The 14,365-nt window shown below is 38.8% G+C and overlaps 1 protein-coding gene across 1 annotated transcript in view; it reads right to left on the minus strand.

Moving 5' to 3' along the window:
* Positions 1–1,610: 1,610 nt before the first annotated feature.
* Positions 1,611–14,365, minus strand: part of LOC122804627 (serine protease inhibitor A3N-like) — a 123,993-nt gene continuing 111,238 nt past the window's right edge. The window contains exon 4 of the mRNA XM_044074599.1: positions 1,611–1,945. Coding sequence (XP_043930534.1) covers positions 1,748–1,945 — 198 coding nt within the window. The 3' untranslated portion in view covers positions 1,611–1,747. The remainder of the gene's footprint in view (positions 1,946–14,365) is intronic.

The raw sequence follows: 14,365 nt of genomic DNA on the forward strand, positions 1-14,365 counted from the left end.
ATCATATAATGGCAGTATGAGCAGTTACCACATTGTCCCATTCCTCTCAAAAAAGTAGTCAAATTAGCTTGAATATTTCTTTGGAAAATGTCTTTGAAGTTGGAACCTTTCTTCCATACAATTCTAGGTTGTAGGCCTAATTTAGATGTTAAAAATTGATCTTCATTAAATATATTCCAGTTCTTCGAAATAATTTCTTTAATAGTAGCAAAGTCCAAAGAAAATTGTATAGTGCAAGCTAAATTATATTTAACAGGATGTAACTGATCATTTATTCTAAGTTCAAACTGGGTTACCTCTACTGATGAGGAATTGTAATGTTGTTTCTTTAATATAGGTTTGAAGTAACCATTTAGCCTTTTTATATTAACTTCTTCTATTATAGGATCCAAAAATTGGGTTGGGTATTGTCTATTAAGGAACATATGTTTCAATTTCAAACATTCCAGATCAAAGTTCTCATCTCTAGTGATCATTCGTGCAGCTCGAACAAGCTGACCTTTGACTACAGATTTTTTCTGATGCAAAGGATGTGCACTATGAAAATGCAAAAATGTATTTGAATAAGTTGATTTTCTGAATATATCTGCTTCATAAGCCTGTTGTGATCTATTCTTAGTTAATTTTACATCCAAATATGTTATGACATCTTTATTGAATGTATAAGTAAAACGTAGAAAATCAGTATTATCATTAAACATTTCTACAATTTCAGCTGCTTGTTTTTCATCTCCTCGGAATATAATTATAATGTTGTCTATAAATCTAGCATAAAAAGTTATAATGCCTTTAAGTAAATCATTATTGAATACATAATTTCTCTCCCAATAAGACATTACTAAATTCGCGTAGCTGGATCCACATGGGGAGCCCATTGCTACTCCTTTCTTCTGCCTGTAGAATTTATTTTCGAAGAGAATGAAATTATAAGATAAAATTATGTCTAATAATTCTCCTACTAGAGATATTTCACTTGATTCTGCATTTTTTGACGTATATTTTCTTGTACCCAATCTATACCTAATTGGTGAGGTATACTGGAATAGAGTTCTTTCACATCCACTGTTATAAAATTATTATCTTCTTGGTAGATGATGTTATTTATTTTGTTCAAAAAGTCCCATGAATCTTTTAATATCCACTCATCTAATGAAACAGATTTCTTTAAGATCCCATTCACATATTTTGCACAAGCGTATGTGAAGGATCTTCTCCCATCCACTATTGGTCTAAATGGTGGGTTATTAATGTCTTTATGGATTTTGGGGACTCCAAAAATTGTTGGTACTTTAGGGGCATCCATCAATACTTAGGGGTGTTTCCTTTGTCATCCAAGGACTCGTTGTTAAACTAAATCATGCTAGATTTTCTGGTAAAGTTATATGTCACACAGTGATATTCTCATGTATGATATAGGAATCCTTCATTTTCTGAAGCACACCACTTAGATCAGTCACCTTTTCTTACAAACAGAATTTATCATCAAGACATGTTTTCACTTGAATGAAGGATACAAATTTTTATATGCTCTGACTTATGTACATACAATGATACTCAAAAACAAGTGTCAACATTTAAATATATTCTTCTTTACAAAGCACACAGATGGATACTATAAGGCATTTATTAATTTATTTGTTCACTGAGCTGTCCCTCTAGAAAACAAAGTATTTTCTCAGCATTCATTTATTCACCACATGCAATTTATCACCAAGAAAAGTTATTGTGCTCCATATCAAATATAAAGTTAGCCTTTTTTTGCAAGTGGATTCATTACCCTTCCCATAAATAAAATTGTTCCAGTGTTTTCTGCATAAATTAGTAGAATAAATGGCTTATTTATCCTGATGTCAAGGGGTGCGGACAACAGTATAATTTCTACTCCAGTAGCAGCAGCGGCCTCAGTCCCCTTTTCATCCACATCCAAAGTAGCTTTATGGATTATCTATAGTAAAAAGGAAAATTCACATGTTTTAAAAGATAATGCTAGCTTAACTTTGCACAAACTCTACATAAACCTAAACAAATCAGTGCACAAAACAGTTATGTATACAAACTTTAATTCACACTTAAACGTGATAGAATCTCCCTGTTTAGATTGTCTTATAGTACAATTTTTTTTATCCAGTTGGTCTGTTTTTTTTGTTTGTTTTTTTTTTTTTTTTTTTTTTTACATTCTTAATTTTACATTTTGAATAAGCATCATAGAACTGGAGCAGAGAAGCAGTACAAAGTTACATCAAGCTCAGAAATAAAATTAACACTGGAAATGGTGCTGAGTTTTATAGTACTGCATTTTCTGTACAGTTAATGCATATTTTGCCATGCTTGTTATTTGTTGGCACTTTTGCTTTAGTCCTCACATTTAAACTCAGCTTGATTACAAGCATAAACAGATATTCGATGAGCAACTTGCTAGTGAGCTGCTTTTCTGTCATATTCAAATGAGAATGAGATGAGATATCATTCAAAATAGTTTTCTGCTTGAAAATGTCTTTGTGTACATCGCCCATGAGGCGGGCGGCCACGGTGGTGCAGTGGTTAGCATTGCTGCCTCACAGCAAGAGGTTCTCCGGTTCGATCCTCGGCTGGGGTGCCTTCTGTGCGGAGTCTGCATGTCCTCCCTGTGGTCGCGTGGGTTTCCTCCGGGTGCTCCGGTTTCCTCCCACATCCCAAAGACATGCTGCAGGTGGATTGGACACTCTAAATTGGCCCTGGGTGTGCGTGTGAGTGTGCCTTCTGTGGAAGGTTGGGCGCCGGGCTGGCAACTCGACACCGTAAAAACTCCACTGCCATTCAATGTGCGGACAAGGTGATCCGCTGTGGCGACCCCTAACCGGGAAAAAGCCGAAAGAAGAAGAAGTACATCGCCCATGAGGCAGATACTATGTTATGCATATAACTACCAACAGAGGGAGCTTTAAGCAGTCATAGACTATTAACTAGTACAAATCTTGTAGCACCATGAACTATGCAGTAGTACCTCTCAACTGTACAGATTTTTGCAGAATGTCCAGATTTTTGCCTCCTATTTTTAGTGTGTTCCTCCTAAAATCTGTACCTTTCTGGCAAATAGCTGAGGATTGAAGTCATTAAATAATGACAAACATTTGAGTTTAAGACTCCACAGCCTTCAGAAAATCCATGCCAATGCAAAACCTATTATTCTATCAACTTTCTAAATTTGTAAGAGCAATACTTAAAATCTGTCCCTATTTGTCTCTCCATCATTTTAGGCTTTGTCCAGATTTTTTTCTCTAAGAGGTTGAGAGGTATGACAGAGAGTCTGTGATGGTTACCATTAATAAGTCATATCATATTCATGCTTAGCTTTGACTCTATTGCATCATGTTTTTGTCAGGCTTGTGTCAAAAATGGATTCCTGTGATCAGCACTGTAAATAAATGTGTCAGTGCATACTGCCGAAAACAAATGAAAAAAAAAAAAAAAAAAACAGGTGTCTTAATATACCAATCACAGTGAGATCAAATAGCCATATCAGAAAGCACACTTTCCACAACTGGCCATTTGACAGTTGCAATAAAAATGTCCCTTATAATGAGATAGGTATTTATTTATTTGTTAGTCACATAATTAAAACCATCTTTAAACATTTTTTCAGTCATGACCTATTTACAGACACAGGTGGAAATGAAATTTAACTGTACTTAAGTGCTACCATTTTATTTTTGCTTTATTTGCCACTTTTGTGTTTCAAATAATTTCCAAGTGCCCTGATCTTGTACTGTTTGCTGATTGCTGAGAACTGCACTTTTTTTTGTAAATTTTTTACAAATTTGCTGCTTTATATTTGTTGTTGGTGGCAGTTAATTGTTGTATTCCTGCACTTCTGGCTGTGCTAAAGGGATTCTGCAGAGTTTCCTGTATTTTAAGTGCCCATGTAAATTTGGCATGCTTGCAAGGCTCTTGGCGCATTCCCACAGAGCTCAACATTGCTTGTTGTTCTTGCCTCTGCCTCTGAAATGATTGTCTTGCATCATGTGCCATCCAGACAAAAGCCAAGTACTTGTATTTAAAAATCATACTTCCAGAAGCTATGTGAGTGATCGACTGATGATTTCTTGTTTTATCTGTGTATTTACCTACATTTAAGGTTGAAATTATTGCATTTGCTCAAACTGTCTTGCTGTTGTCTGACTGACTTAAAATCACCTTGTCTAGCTAGTGTATTAAGTTGTTTTGTGGTAAAATATACTATCAAGCAACGTTTTTTTTTTTGTTTTGTTTTTACATTAACTGGACTGAGATAATCCATCTAGTGGCAGCAGGTGGTGGTCTGGTCTACATGAGCCAGAAACAAGAATGCTGCAAGTGTAATCATTTTATTAGCCAGAGGGCTTAGGAGCCAGTTTCCTGTGTTTTAAGTGCCTGTATAAATTTGGTGCATTTACATGTCGCTGCTCATTTTGTAGTGGTGGTAAGTAGTGCCCAGTATAGACGCAGACACCTGGAAACCAAAGTCTCACTATAAAACTTTTTCTGAAACTATACCAGCAACTCAGTGAGTATTGGGCAATTACATTGCGTGTTGAGTAGCATATTGCAGCTAGTTTGTGCATTGATGAGCACTACCCCTTGAAGTTAGCATTAAATATCCTAAACTAGTGTCTAGTCCCAAAAGCACCTTTATTCAGCCCACTATTAACCCCTCATAGAATGTACCCTTGTAGCTCACTCAATAAAGGACCGTACAGCATATATATGCACTTTCCCAGTTTCTCTTCAGTTAGTTTGTTGGATACGGGTATCTTGAGACAATGTTACAATTTTCTGATGTTCACTGACAATTATTTAATCCTCAAAGAAACAAACACAGTATGTGAAAAATGTACATACACAATGCCTCTGGAGGAAAGGTCTCACATACAAGCATTCAAAATAATATCTAGTTATCAGAAACACACACACTACACCCACCATACATAGTACACACCCCACACATGACATACTTATGCTGATACACTTAAATGCAGTCTTCCCAATCCCCAAAGACCTCCTAGACTTTCCACCTGCAAAAATTACCCTCAGCAAATTTGAAAGCACTCGACAGTAACATCTAACACTATGCATACAGCACCACCTTGTGGAGCCTCAACTACCAAGCCCATAAGGCAGACCAATACACTACCCAGGACTCTAGGGGTTTCCATTATATGACATACTGATGCCACACTCACTAGGCTGAACAAGGAGAAAGTAACAGTTAATTGCCTGTCAGGGGCCAGGATCTACCAAGTTGCACATGCACTCAAGTCATTGAACCACAGGTTCCAGTGTGATTCAGTCATAGTACATGTAGGTGTAAATTAACTGAGAGCTACTTAGCAATGAACAGCATTTTAGCTTCATTAAGGATGATGCCACAATATGAACAGAAGATGATTGACAATATTTGTCAGTGTGGGATGACATGGTAACAAACCTTGTTGCTTTACCAAGGATGGTGTGTGCCTAAATACTCTGTTGGCTAAAATATTGTCCTTCCCCCATGGAGCCATTATTAGGAAATACCAAAGTGACAAAACTTCCAACTAAATCTACCTAATGAAATCTGAAGGTGCTACTGCTCAATGCCAGGAGTATAAACAAGAAGTTCCAGTCACTCCAAGCTCTCCTCACCCTGGAGAATACAGGCAGCCATGCAGCCACTGAGACACGTTTTAAAGTGCAAAGAGTATCCTGGCAGTGCAAGGCTTCAGTACCTTCCACATGTTTAGAACAGCACTGCAGGGGGTAAAGGTGGAGGTGTCTTGATCTACATCAATAACAAGCATACCTCTGGTTAAACAGGATGATATACTGGAGTTCCTCCATGTCTAAATTACAATGGAAAAATCCTCATACTATATTCTAGCATGGTAAGTAAAACCATCCTTGCAGAGTTTTTTCAGTCATAATCTGTGCACAAAGTCAGGTGGAAATGCAATATCAATGGGCACTTTAAAGTAGCCATTCAACCAGGACGTGAAGAAAAATCTTATGGTGACAATAAACAATCCCTGCATAGAAAGAAGCCAGGCATTGGGATCAAAACTTGGTTTGTGACACTGTGGGACTGCAACACTAATGAATCCAGTACTGTGCTCCCTGGTTCTTGTCTGTATGGACCAATTTATGACATTTTAAGTTTCAGCATTCTCCCTGGTTTCCCAATACTACTCACAGCAAGGCCTTCCCACCCTTACAATATCTCCTTCCCCACAGTTTAATGATGCTTTATAGGTTCATAGGTTAGTACTAGACTAACTGCCCTTGCGAGCCATTTTAAGTCTAGCCAATTATCTCTTGTGACACTCAAACCTTGCACCTTGTGTTTGTAAGGCAAACACCTTAACCATTAGGCCACCCTCCCAACCCACAGGTTATTTTCTGCTCCTCTCCTAAGCTAGTTTAAACTTGAGACTGGTACATCTGTTAACATGTTCTTGTAGGGTGCACTGTCTGAACTCCACAAGGTTTATATAATGACTGTTCATCACATGATCATAAAACTATACCTTAAAAGCTGTCCATCCCTGATTTACTGCCTCTTACAACATCAATACTATGTGTCAGCAAAATAAAATAAACAGAACTATTTTAATCTGCTTATAAGGTGAAAAATCTCTATGGCCCACATGCAAAAGATCTTGTTGTGTATAGCTGTAGACTTTAAAAGTCATTCTAACTCTGAGGTTGATATATGCTAGGGAAAGAAAAATCTCCAACCACAGAAATTATGTTTAAAAATTGCTATTGCTAACTTAAATGGTGCTTTTCTATATCTATCAGCATCACCAAATGACCTGTCTATGAATCAGCCATGCATAGGTCATGGATCATCTTCTAACAATCACATAATGCACTTTCTGTATTTATAGAGTCTTAGCTAAACAGAAAAAGGAAATAATGGTACCTTGTGTGTGCACTTGTGTGGTATGGGCTGCTCGGATCTTAATGTTTTGCTTCAGATAATGACTTGTTTAGATCTGTGCAGCATACACACACACACACACACACACACACACACACAAACACAAACAGAGACATAGATACACGCACACAGACACAAACAGACGCACAAACACTCTCACACGCACACACACACACACACACACACACACACACACACACACACACACACACACACACACACACACACACACACACACACACACACACACACACACACATATGTACTTGCGTGAGCACATACATACACATGCATGCTTGCATGCACTCAGTCACACACACACACGCACACACACACACACACACACACAGACACACAGATACACAGACACACACACACACACACACACACACACACACACACACACACACACACACACACACACACACACACACACACACACACACACACACACACACACACACACACACACACACACACACACACACACACACACACACACACACTCACTCACTCACTCACTCACATACACACACATCTGCACAAGTAACTGAAATCAAAGGATGCGTAAATAAGTAAGAAAACCACAGTGGGAGATTGACACATACTAACCATGTTCAGGATAGTCCATACAGTAGAAATGGCAGTTTTTCAGTTTGTGCCCCTCGACATGATCAATACATTTGCATTGTGCTTTATGCATTAAGAGTACAGTGGTCAGGTGATTGATAGTCAATGCAGATTACTCCATCTACTTTGGGTAATGCTTATGTACTACACAAAGAACGTGAGGGTACTATGGACAACACTGCAGTATGATTTCATTTATACTGTGAACATTATAGTCAGATGGCAGCGGCCATATTACTGCCTCTGTCTTGTTAGGTAACATACAGCTTTTTACCACATATCCAATACTGTAAGCTTCATATCTCCTAATCATATATTCACGCTGGCAGTAGTGTTATAATAATCTTACAGCTGATGGAAATTACATACTAATGAAGATTAAAGGGATATATACCCTGAGTCTACTAGGTGAGTGGAGGCAAAGCCCTCTGATAACATATGCAGCAAATGTAAGTAATTATATATGTTCTATGCAGAAATTAATCTATTGGGTCAGAGATATGTGTAACCACACATGAAAAAAAGATAGGTTACCTTGTTGCTGCTCACACTCCCATAATTTGGAACAGACTTCCTCACTGTAATTATTAAGCAGGTGAGGGAGCTTGCAGGTCAGTAACTATGGTAAGAACACTAACAGCTGAGATAGAGAAACATAGCTATTTGATGCAGTGTACCATCACCCAGAAACATTGGGTTAGAATGATAAGGAAAAAGTGAGTGAAATGGGTGGGAAAAAATATTATACATCTGAGTTATGTGCTTGAAAAAGACCAGAATGGAAGATTGTGAACTCTGAAGCAATGTGAGAAAGAGAGAGAGAGAGAGAGAGAGAGAGAGAGAAGCAGCTGAAGCTATGGGCCATGGGACAGTTAACCAAGCCAATGCTCCTTGTCAAAGTTTCAATGACCGAAATGTTGAGTTCCAATACTGTGAAATTTAACATTTATATTTATTTTGCAGAGTGATTCTACCTGCTGTACATCTCCCATTGTCATGGCTTCTCAGAAAACCCTCTTCTTCCAAATATGCTATGTCTGAGTTACTGTTGTATGAAAAAAGGGGAAACACACTTTTGGATTTTGTCATCAGAATTAGGATGGGAAGACTTCAGACATTTGGTGTGGGATCCTGCCAGGAAAGGTACAACTCTGGATGTGGTCCTAACAAAGAAGGAAGGTGCCAGGGATGTCCAGCTGAAAGCACCATCAGCCCTCTGTGATTACTCTATAGTGCAGTGCAATGGGAGAAGGCATGGGCAATAATAATGATGCAAAGGCCATGGTGAGAGACTTACTGCAGTATGTTACACTAAGCTGGAGAAAAGGATTTGGAAACAAACTGATTAAATTTGCAAGCTGTTGAAATGGGTCTTCAGTGGAACACTCAGTACTATGGATCATGTTTAAGGAAGAAGAGGAAAGGAATGGAAAGGAAAGGGAAGGAAATGAAAATGAAGGAAAGGAGAGGGAAGGAAAGGGAAGACAAAGAAAGAAAAGGCAAGGAAAGGGAATGAAAAGGAAGGACAGGAAAGGAAAGGAAATGGAAGGAAAGGAAAGGAAAAGGAAGGAAAGGGAAGGAAAGGGAAGGGAAGGAATAGGAAGGAAGGGAAAGGAAAGGGAAGGAAAGGAAAAGGAAGGAAAGAGAAGAAAAGGAAGTGAAAAGGAAGGAAAGGAAAGAAAAGGAAAGGAAAAGGAAGAAAAAAGAAAAGGGAATAAAAGGGAAGAAAAGGAAAGGAAAATGAAGGAAAGAGAATGAAAGGAAAGGAAAAGGAAGGAAAGGGAAGGGATGGCAAGGAAAGGAAAGGGAAGGAAAGGAAAGGAAAGGGAAGGAAATGAAAATGAAGGAAAGGAGAGGGAAGGAAAGGGAAGATAATGAAAGGAAAGGAAAGGCAAGGAAAGGGAATGAAAAGGAAGGACAGGAAAGGAAACAGAAGGTAAGGAAAGGAAATGGAAGGAAAGGAAAGGAAAAGGAAGGAAAGGGAAGGAAAGGGAAGGGAAGGAAAAGGAAGGAAGGGAAAGGAAAGGAAAGGGAAGGAAAGGAAAAGGAAGGAAAGAGAAGAAAAGGAAATGAAAAGGAAGGAAAGGAAAGGAAAGGAAAAGGAAGAAAAAAAGAAAAGGGAATGAAAGGGAAGAAAAGGAAAGGAAAAGGAAGGAAATGGAAGGGATGGCAAGGAAAGGAAAGGGAAAGAAAGGAAAGGAAAGGGAAGGAAAATGGAAGGAAAGGGAAGGAAAAGAAAGGAAAGGGAAGGGAAGGAAATGCAAAGGAAGGAAAGGGAAGAAAAGGAAAGAAAAATGAAAGAAAGGAAAGGGAAGAAAAGGAAAAAGGAAAGGAAAAGAAAGGAAAGGAAAGGAAAGGGAAAGAAAGGGAAGAAAAGGAAAGGAAAAGAAAGGGAAAAAAAGGGAACAAAAGGAAAACAAAATGAAGGAAAGGTAAGAAAAGAACATGAAAAGGAAGGAAAGGAAAGGGATGACAAGCAAAGGAAAGGGAAGGAAAGGAACAGAAAGGAAAGGGAAGGAAATGAAAAGAATGGGAAGGGAAGGAAAGGAAAGGAAAGAGAAGGAACAGAAAGAAAAGGAAAAGGAAGGAAATGGATGGAAGGGATAAGGGAAGGAAAGGAAAGGGAAGGAAAAAGAAAGGGAAGGAAAGGGAAGGAAAGAAAAGGACAGGACATTGTGAATGTAGACGCATTTGACTAAGATACTAGTATTTACTACAAATATTAAGATATACAATATGAAAAATTACAGGGGTACCCTGGTACAGGAAGTGCATACTAATAAGCAGCCAAGGTGGGCTGGAGTCAAGCTCAACACAGCAAGTAAGAACAAGAATGGTTGGAATAACACTAAGTGTGGGGGAGAGGGTCAAGAAGTCAAACAAAATCTCTTCTATGTGTCTGTGTGTATGTGTGTCTCTCTCTCTCTCTCTCTCTATATATATATATATAAATATATAATATAATATAATATATATATATATATATATATATATATATATATATATATATATAGTTTTACCTCTCTCTCTCTATATATATATATATATATATATATATATATATATATATATATATATATATATATATATATATATATATATATATTTAACTAGAAAGATATATATATATATATATATATATATATATATATATATATATATATATATATATATAAGGAGTAAGGAAAGGGGCTCAGAAAGTGAGGACAAGAAAAGTAAAAATCAAGAAGTTTCCAAATCTAGTACTATATAGTGATGAAGTCCTGGCCGGAGTTAAAGTGACCTAAGTTGTATTAGTGGCTCATGCATCTGAATGAACTGGCAAGAAAATATACACTGTCATCACTGATTGAGGGTGGGGCTGAGCAGGCCACACACTGCCACATTCCCTCAATGGAAGAGGTAGCTATATAAATGCATTGATTGGGGTGAGTATTAGGCTTCCCAAGCAAATGCCCGGTGTTGGCCTTCAATGCAGGTTTGCAGGGGCAGTCCTGCAAGCCAGAAGTAATACAATTATCACTGGGACCTTGTGCCTGCAGTCCAGAACAACTTAAGGAGTAGAAGTAGGCAATCTGCCTTACAGAAGAAGTAAAATACATATTAGCATGAAATCTGGGTTAAATTAGTTAAAGGGAATGGAGAAAAAGGCTTGTGAAGGAGACATGTTACCTGGAATTACAAGCTAGAAGATAGAAAGAGAGAGAGAGATAGAGAGAGAGAGAGAGAGAGAGAGAGAGAGAGAGAGAGAAACAGGGCTAGATTGGGGCAGATACAGTCAAGATAGTAGTTTGCTGAATCACATAGCTGGTTCTGTCTGAAATTCTGGAAGTGCCCTGTGATATAGCTTTTGCAACCCTACTCACTCTCATGACTTTTGTGATGAAGCCACTTGATTATGAAGAGGCCTGATGCCATAATTATGTCTCAATCACCTGGTTAGATTAGTGGCTCAGGTGACTGATGGAGTGGCAGTGAGTGTTGGGCATGCCCATCCTGGGTGGGAGGACATTCATTGATGCTCCCTTATGTAGGAGGTATGATTCAAAGATGTAGTAGTCCTTCATCAAAACCAATGTACGTGGGAGGCAGAGCAGAGAAGTGGGTAGGGCATATAAATAAATAAATACAAAAGCCCTCCCGAAGATGGCTGAGCTCCCAGAACATCCTTAGGATTCATAACCTGCTGCAGCAAAATAGGAGTAAGCTGAGGGAGTAGATAAAGGTGTGTGGATTTGGGACAATGAGAGCTGGGGTGGTTATATGATGTCCCAAGGGAGGAAAAAAAATATCTGTGTAACGAGGACAATAGTAGCAGGTTTTGAAATACAAATTTTAAATCAGAGCTATACAACCCACAAAAGGAATTCATGATCTCCAGCAGCATGATATCTGAAGAAAAGGAGGTGTACCAATTTGTGTGTGTGGGGAAGGGGTTAAGTAGGTAATTCAGGACAACTTAAATACAAATAAGCACAGTTACTCTAAAGATGATAAAAGTATTCTCTAATAAACCAGTCATAATGAAAGGTATAGAAATATTTACTACTAAATAATAAAATAGAAAACATGAGAATACTAAATATCAAAGTACAATAAACATCAGAGTTTCAGTCACAGGAGAAATAAAAATAAAACATTTGGACAGATTCAAACAGATGCAGAAAAACACTACTAAACTAATTTCACTGTATTTTCTGACTGTCTAAAGAATAACTGTTCCCTAGCTAACTTAATTAATACAGCAAGGCAAGATAGGATGCCAAGATGTTTACTTCCACTAGGCAAGGTGATAAGCTTCCAACTACTGAACTGAACTGATCTGACTGTGATAACTGTCATAGATTTTTATATTAGGTTTCAAAGAATAAAACAAAAGAAGCTGCTGTGTGAGTTCCATCCCCTCAGTGCTGGTTACAGAATGACATCACATTTGATCACTTGACTTTGGTAAAATACACATTCAGAGTTTTGCTAAGGTTGTTGATCTTTTCGGCTTTTCCCAGTTAGGGGTCACCACAGCGGAAATCCAGTCCGCTAATGATTGGCAGTAGAGTTTTATGGTGCCGAGTTGCCAGCCAGACGCCCAACCTTCAGCAAAGGCACGCCCATTCATGCATGTCTTTTGGAGGCCACTTGACTGTGGGGAGGACATGCAGACTCCACACAGAAGGCACTCCAGCCGACAATTGAACAGGAGAATCTCTTGCTGTGAGGCAACAATGATACCGCTGCACCACCATGGATATAGAGCTTTGTTAAGGTGTGTTGCAGTATTTGAAATTTATAGAACCATTTCAAAAACCTCTACTCTTTCCTTCCTGAACTCTCTGTTCAAGCACAAACATTTAAGCTGTTAAAGTAAAGCTGTTGACACATTTCCAACACAAGCATCTGTACAAGTCAGTGTGATAGTCAAATGACACAAAATTATTTACAAAACTGCAACCAATTATGCTGGCATATGTTACACATGCACTGCCCTATTTTCCCTGGCACAGATGACAATACCTCACATTATCACATCTCTCCCTCCCTTTGAAGACTCATGCTAATTTTTCAAGTGACCCTGGAAAAATGTTGCTTTAGAGAAATGGGTCTGTCTGGGAACAGATTAACCCATACCCTGTCTTGAGAGTCCATCTGCATTGGCATTGCTAACCCCACTATGATTCATGCTGTCATGTCATATGCCTGCAGCCCTAGGCTTTACCTTAATAACTTGACATTTTGTTGACTGAGTCTATGTAGCCATGTTAAGGGATTGTGGTCTGTAACCACAGTGAATTTCTTTCCATTCAGATAAGGCAGAAGTTTCAGCAGTGCCCATACTATGGCTAGACATTCTTTTTTCTACAGCTGCATAACACTGCTCCCTAGGTTGGAGTCTATGGCTGAGATATAGAACTGGGTGCTCTTCTCCCTCTAAGGAAACTTGTATGAGTACAGGCCCCACCTCGTGGTTTGAAGCATCCATTTGCACAGCAAATTATTTGCTGTAATCTGGACTGACTAACATAGGGGTCCTCCCAAAGACCCTTTAAGCTTTTGGAATGCCTGCTCACAAGCTGGGGTCCACACCAAATTATCTGGCCTGTTTTTCATTGTCAAATCCATGAGGGCAGCAGCTATTGTACTATAATGGGGAACAAACTTTCTATAGTACCCTGATGTTGCCAAGAATGCCCTCACCTGCTTTTTGGTAACAGATGCATGCCACTCCTGAATAGCATCCACTTTGGCAGGTTCTGGACTAATCTTACCACTCCCTACTCTATGTCCCAGGTAGAGACCTCTGCCATACTCACCTGACATATACTGGGTTTAATGGTCAACCCTGCTCTTTTTAGTCTACCCAGGACCTCCCTGACATGCTGAAGGTGCTCTTGCCAGGAATGTCTGTAGATGGCAGTATCATCCAGGTATGCAAGGAAATAATATCCTGCTCCTGCTAGGATAAAATGTGCTAGCCTCTGGAAGGTGTCTTGGTAATTTTTCATCCCAAAGTGCATCTTTGTGAACTCATATAATCTGAAAGGAATTACAAATGCTAACCTTTCTCTAGCAACAGGAGTCAAGGGCGCCTGCCAATAATCCTTGTTCAGATCAATAGTGGTCAGATACTTAGCCCCACCAGGCTGCTTAAAGGTTTCTTCTGTCCTAGGCATGAGGTAAGCATCTGACTCTGAGTGATTGTTTAGTTTTCTGTAGTCCATGCAAATCTGATGCTACCATCTTTCTTTGGTACCAGCACCACTGCAGAGGCCCGGGGACTGCCAGACTCCTAGATTACCCCCATTT

Source organism: Protopterus annectens, chromosome 6.part0 (assembly GCF_019279795.1).
Source record: "Protopterus annectens isolate FY-2018-M chromosome 6.part0, PAN1.0, whole genome shotgun sequence".
Taxonomy (NCBI): Eukaryota; Metazoa; Chordata; order Ceratodontiformes; family Protopteridae; genus Protopterus; species Protopterus annectens.